Source organism: Canis lupus, chromosome 24, assembly GCF_048164855.1.
Source record: "Canis lupus baileyi chromosome 24, mCanLup2.hap1, whole genome shotgun sequence".
Lineage (NCBI taxonomy): Eukaryota > Metazoa > Chordata > Mammalia > Carnivora > Canidae > Canis > Canis lupus.
The window spans coordinates 21,636,287-21,653,960 of record NC_132861.1 but is presented as its reverse complement, the minus strand read 5'-3'; the positions used below and the strand labels follow the sequence as shown (position 1 = coordinate 21,653,960).

Sequence of the window (17,674 nt, the reverse complement as noted above, 5' to 3'; positions counted from 1 at the left end):
GTATATGTACATGTATATGTAGATAGGCACATATATATGAACACATGGACACGGAATTTTATACATCAGGTCCTGTCATCATGGAAACAACTCCAAAACCAAGCCAGGGGGAGGGAAAGAGAAAAGTAATACATATAGAAAGGCAACTTTCTGTCTGCTAGCCACCCTTCCACCCCAGAAAGAAAATCTTCCCATTAGTGCCTGAGAGTAGATGGTGCTCTCAGAGCCCAGAAAGGATTGAAGGCCTAGAGGGGAGTGTGGTGATGATGGAGGCCGAATGCTGTGCGGGGGCTTAGGAGATGAATGCTTCTGGGGATAAGTAGGAGACCGTGACCCAGAGAGTAGCTTGGGTGAGTGTAAATGAGAGGAGAAAGCAGCAAGTTGTAATAGGCCGTGGGCGCTCTAGGCCCTAAGGTTCAGAAGATGAGAGCAAGGGGATCAGGTCATGACATCCTACAGGGGGTATCTACTTGTGCTGGTAGCCACTCTGCCAGCCATGTGCCACGGTGAGGTCTCCCATTCCGGAGAGTAGCTCCTGCTCAGGCTGTGTAGTTCCTCAGTGGGGTGGTAGGTGTCTATGGGGAGCTGGTGATGACCACACTCGCCAGTCTCCCTGTGCTTTCTTTGACGTGCATTACCTTCAGTGGCTGCCCTTGCAGAAACACTGTTGCGTGCCATAGATAGAGTCGATTTTTCATATTTGGAAGTTCAAGCATTTCCTGAATGAAAATATTTTGAAATAATTGTCTAAGCTTCTGCTTTAAATAACAATACTTTTTATTTTTGAAGATTTTATTTATTTGAGAGAAAGAGAGCATGAGAGAGAGCACACATGAGTAGGGAGGAAAGGCAGAGGTAGGGGAAGAAGAGGCCTTCCCACTGAGCCAGGTAGCCTGATGCATGGGGCTTGATGTCAGGAGTGGGATCATGACCATAACCAGAGGGAGATGCTTGACCCTCTGAGCCACCCAGGCTCACCATAATATTCCTTCCTTCCTTCCTTCCTTCCTTCCTTCCTTCCTTCCTTCCTTCCTTCCTTCCTTCCTTCCTTTTTTTAAAAATATTTTTCTTTTCTTTTCTTTTCTTTTCTTTTCTTTCTTTTCTTTTCTTTTCTTTTCTTTCTTTTCTCTTCTCTTCTCTTCTCTTCTCTTCTCTTCTCTTCTCTTCTCTTCTCTTTCTTTTCTTTTCTTTTCTTTTCTTTTCTTTTCTTTTCTTTCTTTTCTTTTCTTTTCTTTTTTTCTTTCCAGCTCACATTCCAGGGTTTATTTATTTATTTATTTTTTTTTTTCTTTTAAAAATTTTTTTTAGTTGGAGTTCAGTTTGCCAACGTACAGCACAGCACTCAGTGCTTGTCCCATCAAGTGCCCCACCCCTTGGTGCCCGTCACCCATTCACCACAACCCCCCACCCACCTCCCTTTCCACCACCCCTTGTTTGGTTCCCAGAGTTAGGAGTCTCTCATGTTCTGTCGCCCTCACTGATATTTCCCACTCGTTTTCTCTGCTTTCCCCTTTATTTCCCTTTCACTTTTTTATATTCCCCAAATGAATGAGACCATATAATGTGTGTCCTTCTCTGATTGACTTACTTCACTCAGCATAATACCCTCCAGTTCCATCCATGTTGAAGCAGATGGTGGGTATTTTTTGTTTCTAATTGCTGAGTAATCCATGGTATATGTACGCAATGGAATATTATTCAGCCATGAGATTTTATTTATTTTAGAGGAAGTGAGCGAACATGTGCAAGCAGGGGGTGGTATGGGTGCAGAGGGAAAGAAAGAGGGTGAGAATCTGAAGTAGACTTTGCGCTGAGCCTGGCTGAGGGCTGGATCTTATGACTCTGATCATCACCTGAGTTTAGACCAAGAGTCAGATGCTGAACGGACTGAGCCACTCAGTTGCCCCTAAAGAATGGTACCTCTGAAGAAGCATTAGAGAATGCAGCTTTCTTTTATGTATTTATGGCAAATATTTATGAGAACACAGAATGTGTTCTGAAGCTTTATTTTCAAAAATTTTTTCTGACCCAGTTTGTTTTATTATTTAGTGTCAACAGAGGAAAGCAAAATTTGCGTTGGAAACACGCTTTGTCTTAAAACACAAAACAAATGTGTTTTACAGTATCAAATCTTGCTGCCGTTGAGAAGTTCCTTTTTGATCAAAAAGCGATTTATTAACAGGGTCGGAGTTATCTTTTATCAGCCTTGACTTAAGAGGGACTAAAGAGGGGAAAAGGAGAAAGGAGTCAGAAATATGCCGAGCAATTTGGAAAATCGGCAAATGAGGGGAAATCACTAGAAGAGGTTTTTTTTTCATTGTGTTTGTCTTTCTTCAGTTTTTATGTTTAGGTAAGGTTTCTTCAATTTGCAGGGATAATAATTTTTACTTTAGGAACCAGTGAGTGTGTTGTAAACTTGTCTAGAGATGGATTCTAGGAGGACTTTGAGGAAATCAGATTGGCAGTGAACAGATGGTTGATTATGTGGGCAAGAAGAGGGTCACCTGGGCGGTTCAGCGATTGAGCATATGCCTTCAGCTCAGGGCATGATCCCGTGGTCCCAGGATCGAGTCCCACATCAGGCTACTGGAGTGGAGCCCGCTTTTCCCTCTGCCTGTGTGTCTGCCTCTCTCTCTCTCTCTCTCTCTCTTTCTCTCTCTCTCTCGGTCTCTCATGAAGGAGTAAATAAAAATATTTATTAAAAAAGTGGCCAAGAAGAGGAAAGAACAAATAATCAACTGACATAGTATCGTATTTGGCAGCAATAGCCACTTTGACAAAACTCTAAACTCTGCTTGCAAATCTAGAATGTCTTGATGGGAAGTGAGGAGTGTGTAAATAATGGAATCAAGTTGCATTTTTGAGTTTACTGTTCCTTGTTATAACCTCTAGCCATGGAAATTGAATGCAGGTTTGATAAATGACTCATTTCTGGTTTTGGCGGAATCCTCAAGTGATAGGGAGAATTGGCCACATAGGTGAAAGAGGAGACTGACATGGTTGTATACTGCACTGGTTCTCAGCTAGAATTGTGCTGGTGAATCACAGTCAACTAGGGAACTTTAAAAGAATATACAAGCCAAAACTGTCCCGTGAAGCTTTCGACGGAGTAATCCAATAACATGTGTACACAGAGATTTGGAAATAGTTTTTTGAGATTCTGATACAACTCGGCTAAGAACTACTGAATGGGTAAGTATACATATACAAATTTAGAGATGTAAAAATATTAAATCTTTGCAAGAGCTGACGTTTGATACTGGCTACTTCCTTCCACTCTTTCATCTGTCTGTATCTCTATGAGAATTAGAGATGAAATTATTGGGCATCTGTGTTGGCTTGAAAAATAGTTACCTTTTCTCCAACTATCATTCCCTGGCACCCAGATGGGAAGTCTTTATGAGTAGTCTTTTAATAAGTAGCATCTGACCCTTTAAAGATTTTACATGTTTTGCTACCATTCTGATTAGTACAAGCAGGGTTTTTCCAATAGCAGCAGTAGAAATCCATGAACCTTCCTTTTTAGTTGAAGCTGTGCAAAAGACTATCTTAGGATGTCTTTCAAATTCACAGGGCCCTGGCATAATCAGGGCAGTAGTGTTTAACATTCAGCATGTAGTTAGTGACAATACAGATGGTAATTGTTTTAATAACTTTGCTTCAGCATTCCTCTGAACTCATTGCCTGTTCGGTTAGCAATCTGAGGGAAGTAAATACAAATAGATTGTAGTTGAAACAAGCATTGGAAAATTCTGACAGTAGGTGTTATGAGTCTTCATAGCAATTTTCATTAGAAGGTGGGGCCTAATTTGTTGGTAAAACGTGATCCTGATGCTTTAGGAAAGGATTGATGTCCAAGTATTTGTTTTATGCACAGCCGTTGGAAACAGTCACAGCGAATAGAAAAACACAAGTAGGCTATAGACTAAATGTGGCTCCCAGATATATTTAGTTTCCACTGTCAGTTGAGCTAAGATTTAAAATTATGACACACATGTAGAACTCTGGATTTTGAGCTTTTCTTGCAGATGACTTCTCGTACCTTGAGTCCATGCTGCTGTTTGGTATGCTGTGCAGAGGCTGTCCCTTTATATGAGGCATGTGTCTCTAGTTTGCTCGTGTCCCCGACTAGGTTCTTCACTGACTCGTGTCACCTGCTTTGCCTCCATAAGCATTGACTTTACAATTACTGTTTTATGGTGTATGTTGATAAAGATTTCAAGATTTTCAAGACAATCCCTGTTAATTGATAATATAGTTTTTGTATTTTATGTTAATTTCCTAGGATTCAGATTGACTTTTCAGTTTGTCTCCTAATTTTTTTTTCATTTCTTTGTTCAGTAATCATGGGAGACCCAGAGACAGAGAGGCAGAGAGCTAGGCACAGGGGGAAGCAGACTCTTATGGGGATCCTGATGTGGGCTCGATCCCAGGACCCTGGGATAATGATGTTCAACCTCTGAGTCACCCAGGTGCCTCGGAATGAATTTTCTAAGTTAGGAATTGAAAGTCGGTTTTTTCACAAACATTTTTTCTTTATATGTACAGTAATCATGTTCCTTTTGGAATATCTGCAAGCCATATGAGGTTAATCCTGGTTCTACTTGGATAGATTATGCATATTTCAGACAATATTATCTTTCTCCTTGGTATTATTCCCTAAATATGCAATTAATTTAGTAGCTTATATTATACTAAAAATAATCCGTATAAAGCAGTATTAGAATTTTTGAATAATATTTTTTACTTAAACTCAGTTTCCCAACATGTAAACACCCAGTGCTCATCTAGTATTAGAATTTTTATTGATAAGTCATGACATTTTTATTTCTGATTTACACTTTGTCTAAATTATAAAATAATCATAAATAGCAATGATAGTAGAAACTAGAATACAAACAGGTTTCTTTAGAAGTAGATGTGCATTAGGTTCCCAGAATTAGTATAATTGAGAATAAAATCTCATATTGACTTAATTCACTTAGCGTAATACCCTAAGTCAGTCAGAGAAAGACAATTCTCATATGATCTCATTCATATGTGGAATATAAGAAACAAGACAGAGGATCATAGGGGAAGAAGAGAAAAACTTAAACCGGAGAGACTGAGGGAGACAAAGCATAAGAGACTCTTAATCATAGGAGCCAAACTGAAGGTCACTGGAGGGGTGGAGTGGGAGGATGGGATAACTGGGTGGTGGACGTTAAGGAGGGCACATGATGGAATGAGTCCTGGCTGTTACATAAGACTGAGGAATCACTGACTTCTACCTCTGAAACTAATAATACACTATATGGTAATGAATTAAATAAACGGGTAAAAATGAAAAAAAAAATCTCATACTGCGCTTTCTAACAGTTAAGATAAAACTTTATCATGGTATAATAGGGGAAAGTCCAAGGACTATTTATGTAGTTACTTATTTTTAATATTTTATTGTTTTTATTTTTAAAAATTTTTTAAAGCTTTATTTTTTTAAAATTTTTATTTATTTATTTATGAGAGAGAGAGAGAGAGAGAGAGAGAGAGGCAAAGACACAGGCAGAGGGAGAAGCAGGCTCCATGCACTGGGAGCCCGACATGGGATTTGATCCTGGGTCTCCAGGATCGCGCCCTGGGCCAAAGGCAGGCGCTAAACCGCTGCGCCACCCAGGGATCCCTATTTTATTAATTAAAAAAAATTTTTTTTTTATTGGAGTTCAATTGGCCCACATAAAGAATAACACCAAGTGCTCATCTCATTGTGTGCCCTCCTTAACCAAAGATTAGTATTAAGCCGTCAAAATTCATTTGAAGCTTGTTTCTTTTATTTTTATTTTTCTTTTTAATTTTTAAAAGAATTTATGTGTTTTAGAGAGACAGCACATATGCACAGGCTTGTGGGGGTAGGGGAGGTGGAGAGGGAGAGGGAGAGAGAGAGTGTCTTAAACAGACTTGGTGCTGAGTGCCAGGGGAGCCCCGAATCCAACGTGGGGCTGGATCCCACGACCCTGAGATCACACCTGAGACAAAATCAAGAGTCACTCAACTGTCTACGCAGCCAGCTGCCCTGAAACCTAGCTCTTTTCATTCAGAGTCCATCTCCTTAGTGACTCATTTGGAGCAGGAGTGTTTTATGTTGACATCTGGGATCCCCATACCATTGATAGAAGAGAATCAAGCAAGTTTGTACAACCTGGAGGAAACCTTTACCTTTTTATTGGAAAGTTCTTAAAACTATATCCCTGGGAACTCTTATTTCTCAAGTATTAATGTTTGCTACAAAAAAAGGAATTGTCAAATGGGGATAAGCAAATGTAAATGGAGTTCATTTGTGCAAGATGTATAGTGCGGTTTTGTCATATTTCACAAACATAGATGATCATTGAATCTTTCTTTTGGGGCACAGTATCTCTGGAAATTATGTGTTCTTTGGACTGTAAGAGAAGAAACAGTACTCCAGAGATATCCATTAAAATCAATAACAATACTTTAAATATTTACTACTATGGTTTAGAGAGTGGAGATACAGAGATAAAAAATAACCCTCCCCTCTAGAAGCTGTTGGTTTAGATGGTGTGGAATAAAATAACTAGAGTATATCATAATCTATATTGTGAGAGCAGCAAAGATCCTTGGAGCCAGGCAATGTTTAAAGCGAGTTTGTGGAATGACTGCAGGTAATCTGTTGAAGAGGAAGAGGAGGTCTATTTTATTATTTTTATTTTACGTTTTAAAAAGATTTTATGTTTTTGAGAGAGACAGCGAGCGAGCGAGCAGGAGAGCGAGCACGAGTGGAGGGGAGGGGCAGAGAAAGAGGGAGAAGCTGACTCCTTGCTGCAGAGGGAGCAAAGAGGGACTCCATCCTGAGACCCTGGGATCATGACCTGAGCTCATGAGCTGAAGGCAGATGCTTGGGCAACTGAGCCACCCACACTCCCTGAGAAAGCAGAATTTTAAAAAGAAGGAGCAGCTGGTGAAACCATGGAGGGTTGAGAACGAAGGGGCTAATTTTATTTAAGGTCTCTGTTACATGTTTAAGTTACAGGATGGTTTAGAATTTTTACGATTCATTATCCAAATATGTAATTTTGTAAATTACAAATTTTGTTTGCACTTTTACAGGATGGCTTCACACCGCTTTTAATTGCTGTAAAAAACGACAAAAGGAAAATGGTGGCATTTTTAGTGGAAGAAGGAGCAAATGTCAATGCAGTTGACAACGCTAAAAGGTAAAGTTTTTTTTTGTATGTGTGAATCTTAGTATTTGGTCAAGAGTGGTAACAATTTCTGAAGGCAGAAAGTTTAACTTAATAAGAAGAGTATTAACTTACAGGTATAGTGAAAAATGTCAGCATGTGATCGATTCGGTAGAAGACAATTATTCTGACAGGACAACGTGAAGAACATTGTATAGTATAATTCAGGATCCTTTGTAATATAGATTGATGTCATTTGCAATAGTTTTTTTGCTGTATGATTTTACAGTAGCTAAAAGTGTTTCTTGTCAAAATTGTTAGTTTTTTAGCTCAGAGCATGATGCCAGAGTCCGGGAATTGAGCCCCACATCGGGCTCCCAGCAGGGAGCCTGCTTCTCCCTCTGCCTATGTCTCTGCCTTTCTTTCTGTGTCTCTCCTGAATAAGGAAATATAATTGATAAAAAAAAAAATTTAAAGAGTCCAAGCAGAAACCTCTGAAATGGTCTCCAAGCCTTCATTTGGTAGGGTAAACCAAAAACAACCCTGCATCCTAGGAGAGATGCAGAGGGATAGTGCTAGGAGAGCTAGGCAGTGGGATAGTGCTAAAGGATGAAAAGCTGGTGAGCTCTATCACATTTCTGCTTGATTCACTAGTCTGGCCCATTCAGAGACTGGATAGATTGTGGCAAATATCTGTAGTTACTGTCACCTTAAACAAAGAGTCGTTCCGCAGTTATTGTGCGCCTCTTATTGCTTCCAGAACAGATTAATAAGACGTCAGGTACATGGTATGTCACCACTGATACGGCAAATGCATTCTTTTCTATTCCGCTAGTGAATCAGAAATAGTTCATATTCATAGAGTATAGACAAAGTGTCCATTCATTTCATTTGCCTCGGTGTTTTATTAACTCATGAAGCTAGGCCATTTGAACATCCCCAGAATATCTCATTGGGCCTATCATACTGACACCATGCTAATTTGACATGAGGAGCAGTAAGAGGCTATAACGCTTTGGGCCCTTGGTAAGACCACATGAATTGACATATCCGTGAAGTTTTGAGGCATCTAGTGGGCATGCCAGGATATTCTCGCAGGAGTGAAATAAAAACTGCCACATTTTGAATACCTTTTCACAAAGACAGAAACTGGGAGACCTCTTTGGGTTCTGGAGGTAGCATATTTTACACCACTAATTCTCAATGTGTTGGGGGTGGGGTGGTGGGAGAATAATTCTCCTCGGGGAGCATTTGGCAGTGTCTGGAGACCTGTTTTTTGACATGTCAAAAGCTGTACATACTTATGTATCGAATTCGGTGAGTTTGTGCATAAGTGTAGACCTCTGTGAAATCATCACTGCCTTAAAGCCATAGTCCTACCCATCACCTCCCAAAGTTTCTTCCTGCTCTTATTAATTAGTTAATTAATTAATTGGTAAGAACACTTGACACAAGATCTACCCTCTTAGCAAATTTTAAGTATGCAATGCAGTATTATTAGCTATAGACACTGCTAACAATAGATTTGTCCGGAGACATTTTCGAGCCTCACAACTGAGGACGTTGCTGGCATCTAGTGGGTCGATGTCAGGAGTGCTGGTAAACATACCCAAGAGAGGCCTCCACAACAACCCACCATGTCCATGGTACAAGGTTGGGAAACCTTGTCCTACACTGAGTACTCCTTTCATCCATACACCTTGGTGAAACTAAAGAATGCAAGACTTCAGTGGTCTCAGAGCAGATGAATTGTGCAGCAGGTGCAGGCTGTGCTTAGGAGTCCCCACTGCTTTGGTCACAGGATCCAGTAGACCCTATGCTATTCATGGTGTCAGTGGTTGGGAAAAGTTGTACCGTGGATCTTAGGGCAAGCCCCTGTTGGAGAATCAGAGCGCAGGCCCTTGGGGTTTTCTGATCTTGAGTCCCCATCAGAAGCTTGCCTGTAGAGGAGTCCTATGGGAGACAGAAATGACTTGGTTTTAGTATTCCTTCTGTGCTAAGTCATTGGCTGGACAGCCTAGCAGAGACCCAAGGCCCTGGTGTGAGTGCTACGATGGATATGAAAATGTAGCAGCTGTGTCTACATTTTGAGCTACAGTTCAACTGTGCTCTCTATGGTAGATCCTCTAGAAGACTAATCCGAAGAGTGCAACTCCCTGGCCTCTATATTAGTCTGGGTCCAATCAGAAGATGGATATGACATAGTATTTTAAACCGTGGAAGTAAATATAAAGAATTACTAAATGATGATGAGATAGTAATGAAAAGATGGGACAGAGAAGTCTGAAGACAGTACCACAGAAGAGCTAACTTGGGAGGGGGGTCCAAAGTTGCTAAAGAAGGTGTGATTGCAGCACGATGGATGGCAGAGAAGTTTGAGTCCTGTATGTCTGACTTCCTCTGTGCATCCAATTACCAGCCTCAACTCATTTGTGTCCCAGAGGGTTGTTCCTGTTTGCCTGGAGATTGAGCAACTGGCCCTGGCCCATGTTCTGGTTTGCTTCCCTTCTTCTTCTTCATCTTCTTTCATCTTCATCTTCGTCTTCTTTGTGTTCTCCTTCTCCTCCTCCTTTCCTTCTTCTTCTCTTCTTCCTATCCCCTACTTTATTCTCCCTTGTCCCCCCCCCAACCCCCCTTGACCAGCATCAGAAGTACTCTTTCCAGCTGTGCACTCCAGAGCATGCAGTCCTGGCCCCAGCCAGTGACCTGCCTATAATGGATACCATGCACCCAGCAAATGCTCTTGACACCCTACTCACTCTGTGCATCCAGTCCTTAGTCTTAACTCTGCTGTATCCCTAAGGGGTTTGTTGCATCCTTCTGCATGTGCATATGATACACTGGAGGCCTTGCACTGCTCTGCTGGTCCGTGGGCTCATTGTGCCCTGACACTCTCTATACATCCATTTATCAGACAGGACTCCCTGCACTCCTGAAGGATAGTTCCTGTTCGCATGATGAGTAGCATGGACTAGCTTTGGCCAGGCAACTCTGACTGTAGTTCAGACATCTCCTTCAATGAGATCTGAATCCCAGCCTTGGGATTTACCCATTCGGGTAATCTTTCTTGGGTAATCTTGCACCTTAGTATTTGGATTTCTTTTCTCATCTTTATAGTTGATCTACTGTTACAGTTCATCATTTTTTTATATTAAACGTTCCCTGTTCAAATTACTAAGTGGTTTGTCTCCTGTCTGGACCCTCACTGATACACTATCCCTTCTTTTTGGAATGTGCTTCTCTCCCTCTCACTGGCTAACCCCTTTTCATTCTTTAATTTTAGCTTTGATACTGCTTCTTCCTGTGCATCCATCCCTGACTCACTACCCTTATTTTTACATGACTCCATAGGCCCTTTGAGCTCACCTGAGATGTGGCATTAAACTCGCCTCTACTCCGTGAACACCGCAATGTCATGTTTGTTGTTCCCTCACTGACTCCCACAATGCCAGAATACAGGTTTTCAGTACACGTTTCTGATTTAACTTTGGGTCCCTTTGAGGTGGTTCTCCCAGGTCAGGGATCTCCAGTAGACTATGGCCCAGGTCATCCTCAACACACTGGAGCCCTCAAATTCTCATCATGGTTTAATTACGACATAGTTTCAGTTTTCCTCAGTAGATAGAGTGGACTGCAAGGGGAGAGATGTCCAAAAGAATAAATAACCAGTTATGAAAAACTGTTGGTTGTTTTTTTTAAATTTTTATTTATTTATGATAGTCACACACACACACACACAGAGAGAGAGAGAGAGAGAGAGAGAGAGAGAGGCAGAGACATAGGCAGAGGAAGAAGCAGGCTCCATGCACCGGGAGCCCGACGTGGGATTTGATCCCAGGTCTCCAGGATTGCACCCTGGGCCAAAGGCAGGCGCTAAACCGCTGCGCCACCCAGGGATCCCCGTTGGTTGTTTTTTAAAGATTTTTATATTTTTGAGTGTGAGAGGACACAAATGGGGGTGGAGACAGAGGAAGGGGGAGAAGTAGACTCCCTGCTGAGCAGAGAACTCGAGGCAGGGCAACCCCAAGGCCCCTGAGTCCTGACCTGAGCTAAAGAAGCCTTATTTAAAAAAAAAAAAAAAAAAAAAAAAAACCTTATTTTTTTTATTTTTTATTTTATTTATGATAGTCACAGAGAGAGAGAGGGAGGCAGAGACATAGGCAGAGGGAGAAGCAGGCTCCATGCACCGGGAGCCCGATGTGGGATTCGATCCCGGGTCTCCAGGATCACGCCCTGGGCCAAAGGCAGACGCCAAACCGCTGCGCCACCCAGGGATCCCAGAAGCCTTATTTTTTTTAAGATTTTATTCATTCATTCATGAAAGACACAGAGGAGAGAGAGAGGCAGAGACACAGGCAGAGAGAGAAGCAGGCTCCATGCAGGGAGCCTGATGTGGAACTCGATCCCAGGACTCCAGGATCTCGCCCTGTGCCAAAGGCAGGCACTAAACCACTGAGCCACCGAGGGATTCCCTTAACGAAGCCTTTTAATGGACTGAGCCACCCAGGTGCCCCAATGGAAAGTGTGTGGTGAATTTCTTGGCAACTCTTAAAAGGAGAAGACATTCATGACAGCCCTGAAGTAGAATTGGAAAACCTGAGCTAAGGGATTTGGTAAAGCATTTATATCTCAGTTGTTTTTCGTCATAAAACCTATATTACCCTAACACTTTGTTATTTTCATTAGTATAACTACCAGATGAGTATGCGGCAATGTTGAACCAGGACATATATGAGACTCAGATGGGGATGGGAGTTCTAATCAGGAACTTTCTAGAGGATGTCTGTTCTAGATCCAAAATTGTTTTCCACAGAAGTCTGGGAATTGGAAATCTTAGGTTTCAGGTGATTGTGAGAAAGTCTTTGGGGGATCCACATAGCATTTGACCAAGGAACAAAGAAGCTCAGAGTTGGACTACCATATACTCTTTGAGTATCTCTGATCTATAGAAAAACACTACAGTCAACCAAATTCTTTAACGTACCTGGAGTCCTGGTGTGGAGTTCCTATCTCCTTATAGCCTGGTAATGCCGTTGCCTCTCATCGCAGGTTGCATTAGGAAATGTCAGTCTTCTCTTCAGTTGTCACTACAGAGAGCCTCTACTGGTCTCATAAGTCACCCTGGGGGATTCTAAGGGGACAAAAGATAATTTTCTAGCTGGCACCTGTAAGAGACAAATGCTTGATGCTCATAGTTGCAATCATTCACACGCACCAAAACCATTTGGTCTAGCTAAGCTGAATAGGGCCAAGAAATGGTTTCTTGTTGTTGTTACCCCTTTGTTTTTGTTCATTGCTCTTCCACCAATGAACATATCTGCCCTGGAACTAGCCACTCTCTCAGAAGGGACCCTAGTGGTCTCCAGAGTTCTGTAGGTCGTTCCAGCAGCAATTTCTGAAGACGCAGACCCCCTTAGTTTCTAGGTTGCTCATTCCAAACAACTTCTTGTCAAATCATGCAACCTACACACACAAAATGGCATTAAATGGCCTCTGAAATAAGTGCCTACACTTCTATCTATGCATTTGTCTTGCTGTAAAAATAGACAACAAACTTCCCAATTTTGCTGGTGCATCTTGTGCAACAGTAGTTTCTGTTAGGTTTTGTTGGTCAATTTCTTTTCTCTTTTCTTTTCTTTTTCCTTTCCTTCCCTTTCCCTTTCCCTTTCCCTTTCCCTTTCCCTTTCCCTTTCCCTTCCCTTCCCTTCCTTTTCTTCCTTCCTTTCTTTCTCTTTTCTTTTCTTTTTTCTTTTCTTTTCTTTTCTTTTCTTTTCTTTTCTTTTCTTTTCTTTTCTTTTCTTTCTTTTTTGTTGTTCTATTTGACAGAGAAAAAACAAGGATAAGGAGCAACGAAGGGAGAGGGAGAGGCAGGTTCCCCACCGACCAGGTAGCCTGATATGGGGCTTGATCCGAGGACCCTCAGATCGTGATCTGAGCTTCTGAAGGCAGATGCCTGACTAAGCCCCCACTCCTCCCCTTTTCTAAGCAGGCTATAGTCCCAATATGAGGCTTAAACTCACAACCCCAAGACCAAGAGTTGCATATTCTATCAACTAAGCCAGTCAGGGGCTCCTACTTTGCTTAATCCTTAAAATCATTAACAAATGTAATAGGAATCTGGTGAGTGAGTTTGGGGGTAGCTAGTTTTGTATTAGCTGTTGTCATGGGTTTGCTCCTGCTTTTTTCTATCTGCCTCACCCACAATATCGCGTGTAGTCCAGTTGTAATTAATTAATGGATCAATTACCACCACATTAAAAGAAGTTTCTGTAGACATTCGTATACAGCCTCGGGGTGTGTGTGTGTGTATCACATACACATAAATATGAACAGACTATCCTGTTTGTATTTTACTTGATTTTTTTTTTCAACCGCATCATACCATTCTTCATATAGATCTTTCTGGTGAAATCTTTCCCATCCAATCCGTGCCTTCCCTGAGTACCTACGAGAAACTGCCAACTTTTGTTAACAAACATGCAGTTTAAAAAGTGCTTTACTTTCATTACCAAATAAATACACAGATATCAAAAGAGTGACCACTTACAAGTTATAATGGGAAAATATTTCATTAGAAAAAAGAAAAAGCCAGGATATAAACACATCACGAGGTGTATGCAGGATTTACATAAGGGGAAAAAACCTCCTGGAAGCTAAGGAGGGATGTCAAATTAGACTTAAGCGCAAAGGCATAACGTGCATCTAAATACACTGATTCAAGTTGATTGATTCTGTTACCATTAATTCTCTTAACCTAATTAGAAATTCTCTCCATGAATTCTTTAAATTTGGCATAGTGATTAAAAATTCATCTCAAGTAACGTAGAGGTAAATATTGCCAAGAGAATATTAAAAAAGAGAAGATTAAGAAGGGGAACTATGGACCTGTATTGGATACTAAAACATATGTATAAAGAAGTTAAAATACTAGAGTACTGATTCAAGGTCAGTTGAATCCAGTGTAAAACCCAGAAACAGAAAAACATAACAGAATGTATGATAAAGTGGCATTTTAAGCTAGGTGAGAAAAGATGGATCATTTTTTAAAAATTTTTATTTATTTATGATAGTCACAGAGACAGAGAGAGAGAGAGAGAGAGAGAGAGAGAGGCAGAGAGACAGAGAGACAGGCAGAGGGAGAAGCAGGCTCCATGCACCGGGAGCCCGACGTGGGACTCGATCCCGGGTCTCCAGCATCGCGCCCTGGGCCAAAGGCAGGCGCCAAACCGCTGCGCCACCCAGGGATCCCGAGATGGATTATTTAGAAGAAGCAAATAACTATTTTTAAAAACAGTTCTTAAGTGTTGGGGCGCCTGTGTGTGGCTCGGTTGGTTAAGCCTCTGTTTATTTTTATTTTTTGTGTTTGTTGATTTCAGCTCACATTCCTCCGTGTCTCTCTCTCTCTCTCTCTCTCTCTCTCTCTCTCTCTCTCAGAAAAAAAAAATCTTTAATGTTGTACCACACTGCAAACTAAATCTTGGATTGATTAAAGATTAAATTGGGGAATAACAGCAAAAAATAAAAATAAAGAAAATGTAAACGTAAGGCTGGGCCAAATCGGAGGATTATGAGGCATGCAGAATTGCGTTTTCATTTCATCTAGGGAATATGAATTGTTCTCCCCTTGTGAGCTTGCACTTGATGATACACATTGCCAAGTCTGACCATGAGAACAGTTTTCTGTTGGCTGCATCTGCTCCATTCCATGGAGACTGACAGGGGTCCCTAGGGATGTGGAAGAGGAATCAACTGAGGGAGAGCATTCGTTAGGGAAGTATTCTGGGGGAACATGCTTTCATGCACTCTAGCCCTAGTCATATATAAATACTACTTTTTTTTTTCTTAAGATTTCATTTATTTATTCACGAGAAACTCAGGAAGAGGGAGAAGCAGGCTCCCTGCGGGGAGTCTCGTGCGGGACTCGATCCCAAAATCCAGGATCAGGACTTGATGAAAGCAGATGCTCAACCACTGAGCCACTCAGGGGCCCGGAAGACTACTTTTCCTCACCCCAGAGTCTTTTGCAAATGTCCCGTAATGCTCAGCCGTCCCGGCAACATTTGAGGGGAAGCCAGCCCAGGTCAAGGGGATCGCGGAGATTTGAGAGGCTTGGGCCTCCTGGGCCATGCTCTTTGGGCACCCTTGGCCATGGGCTCCTTGTGAGCAGGCGAGGGACGCCAGTTTCTGAGGTGCACAGGCGCATTTGTGTTTAGCTGCATTGCTGGGTTACATTTGTTCTGCAGAGAGAGATTTTGAACCCCGGCGCTTGGTCGCTGGGACGTTGCTGCGAGGCCGGCTTGGCTTATCTCCAGCACTAAGTGTTGAGCTCTAGAGGCGGCGAAAAGCTGTGTCTGTGAAGCCTGAAAGCTTTGCGATGAAGACCGTGTTTAGCTTCGGGGGTAACGGGCGAGCTGCCCTTGGGCTTCAAGATCAGCCCGCGGAGGGCCGGCTCTGGCGGCGTCTGAATGGTACCAAACTCGCCAGCCGGGCCCTGGGTACCACATCCCAGACAGAGGTCTCAGAAAGATCCACAAAGCTGCCAGCGGGGGCAATGCAGCGAAAGTGCAGCAGATTCTGTTGCTGGGGATAAATGACTTGAATGATAGAGACCACACGAACAGGTGATAGGGACTTTGCAGCGGCGGGGAGGAGGCAGGGTGGACGGGGAGAGGCGCTCACCTTGCTGGCCTGAGTCTGGAGAGCTGAGCCCTGGCTGACCACCAGGGCGCTTGGCCATCTTTCTTCTGGTGGCCCCGCAGCACTAGTTGGTGGAAGCTTACCTGGGGTCCACTCCGGCCCACTGAGCAACAAAATGTCTTCAGCTGCCTTTGGGCCCGTTCATAATTCTCCGTAGGGAGCACTTTACAGACAGTTTTGACGTGATTTAATGGATTTTCAATAGTAGTAGAAACGAAATTAAGGGGACGCCTGGGTGGCTGAGTGGGTGAGCATCTGCCTTTGGTTCAGGTCGTGATCCTGGGTCCTGGGAGCCCCAGTCGGGTTCCTAGCAGGGAGCCTGCATGTCCCTCTGCCTATGTCTCTGCCTCTCTCTCTGTCTGTCTCTCATGAATAAATAAAATCTTAAAAGAAAAACAGAAATGAAATTAAGTATATATGGTATTTTATTTTTAATGGACATCTTATACGAGTGTTATTAAAGAGTGCATGCTGAGAGAAGTAATTCCCAGAATTACTTTGGATACAGGGCAGTATCTGACTTCTGTGTACAGTTTGTACCTATGTCATTTACTGAGGGACCTTGGAAGGAGATTTGGAATTGGGAAGATGGTTCTGTCTGTGAATAGGAAGTCTCATTTTTCTGAAAATGTGTACTCTTCCCGTGTTTATCAGTATTCCACAACGCAATAGAAACGTTGCGGTTTTAGAAATTTTGAGCTTTTATGTACGGTCTCTGTTCTTTTCATTGTGATAAAATTAAGAAAAATTTTGCAATCACTCCCTATATTGTACACCTGCACCTAATATAATACAATGCTGTATGTTAACAAACTGGAACTAGAATAAAAACTTAAAAAAATTTTTTTTATAGAATACCTTCTAGTTATTAAAATGTACCTCAAATTTCTGCAAATTATTCCTTGACTAACAGCTGAAAAGACGGATAAATGAATGGAACACGTAAGAAAATGCCAAACACCTAAGTGTATGTTAAGACTTTATAACTTGATGCTGGTGACATTTCATATTAGTAGGAAAAGGTGAATCATTCATAATGTTGATGACATATCTGCTATTTGGAGAAAACTAGCTAGAATTGTATCTCATAAACATAAGTTCCAGATGGAATACAGATTAAAAATGTTAAATCTGCAAAATACAGTACAAAAGAAGAAAACACGAATGCTTCTGTGCCCGTTTTTTTATGTTGACAAAGACCATTCTAAGAATGACTTTAAAAGCAAGAGTTCGGGCAGCCCAGGTAGCTCAGGGGTATAGCGCCGCCTTCAGCCCAGGGCCTGATCCTGGAGAACCCAGGATTGAGTCCCACGTTGGGCTCCCTACATGGAACCTGCTTCTCCCTCTGCCTGTGTCTCTGCCTCCCTCTCTCCCCCTGTGTCTCTCACAAATAAAGAAAATCTTTAAAAAAATAAATAAATAAAAGCAAGAGTTCTGGAGGTTGATTCAGCCACATAAAAAATTAAAACTCTCTGTATATCAGAAAATAATATAAGAAAAGAATGTCCTTGCAAAATATTTACAACATATGTGTATCAGATAAAAAAAAATGTCTTTGTTTTACAGGGAAGGTATTAAAGGAATGAAATAGGGGGGCCTCTGGGTGGCTCAGTCAGTTGGCTGCTTCCGACTTCCTCTCAGGGTCATGATCTCTGGGTCCTGGGATTCAGCCCCTGGTGAGGCTCCCTAGTCAGTGGGGAGTCTGCTTTTCCCTCGGCCCCTCCCCTCTGCTGGTGCTCTCTCTCTGTCAAATAAATTAAAAAAAAAATCTAAAATATAAAAGGAATAAAATCCCATTT

The 17,674-nt window shown here is 42.0% G+C and overlaps 1 protein-coding gene across 10 annotated transcripts in view; it reads left to right on the top strand.

Annotated features, from left to right (window-relative positions):
* The window catches only part of LOC140615870 (ankyrin repeat domain-containing protein 26-like), a 185,417-nt gene that overhangs the window by 42,656 nt on the left and 125,087 nt on the right, over positions 1-17,674 (top strand). For all 10 annotated transcript variants that reach the window (XR_012016381.1, XM_072795925.1, XM_072795926.1 and 7 more), the window contains one exon: positions 7,105-7,211. Coding sequence is in view for 9 of the 10 variants with exons in the window: in XM_072795925.1 (XP_072652026.1) it covers positions 7,105-7,211 (107 nt within the window). In the remaining variant the exon portion in view is untranslated. The remainder of the gene's footprint in view (positions 1-7,104; positions 7,212-17,674) is intronic.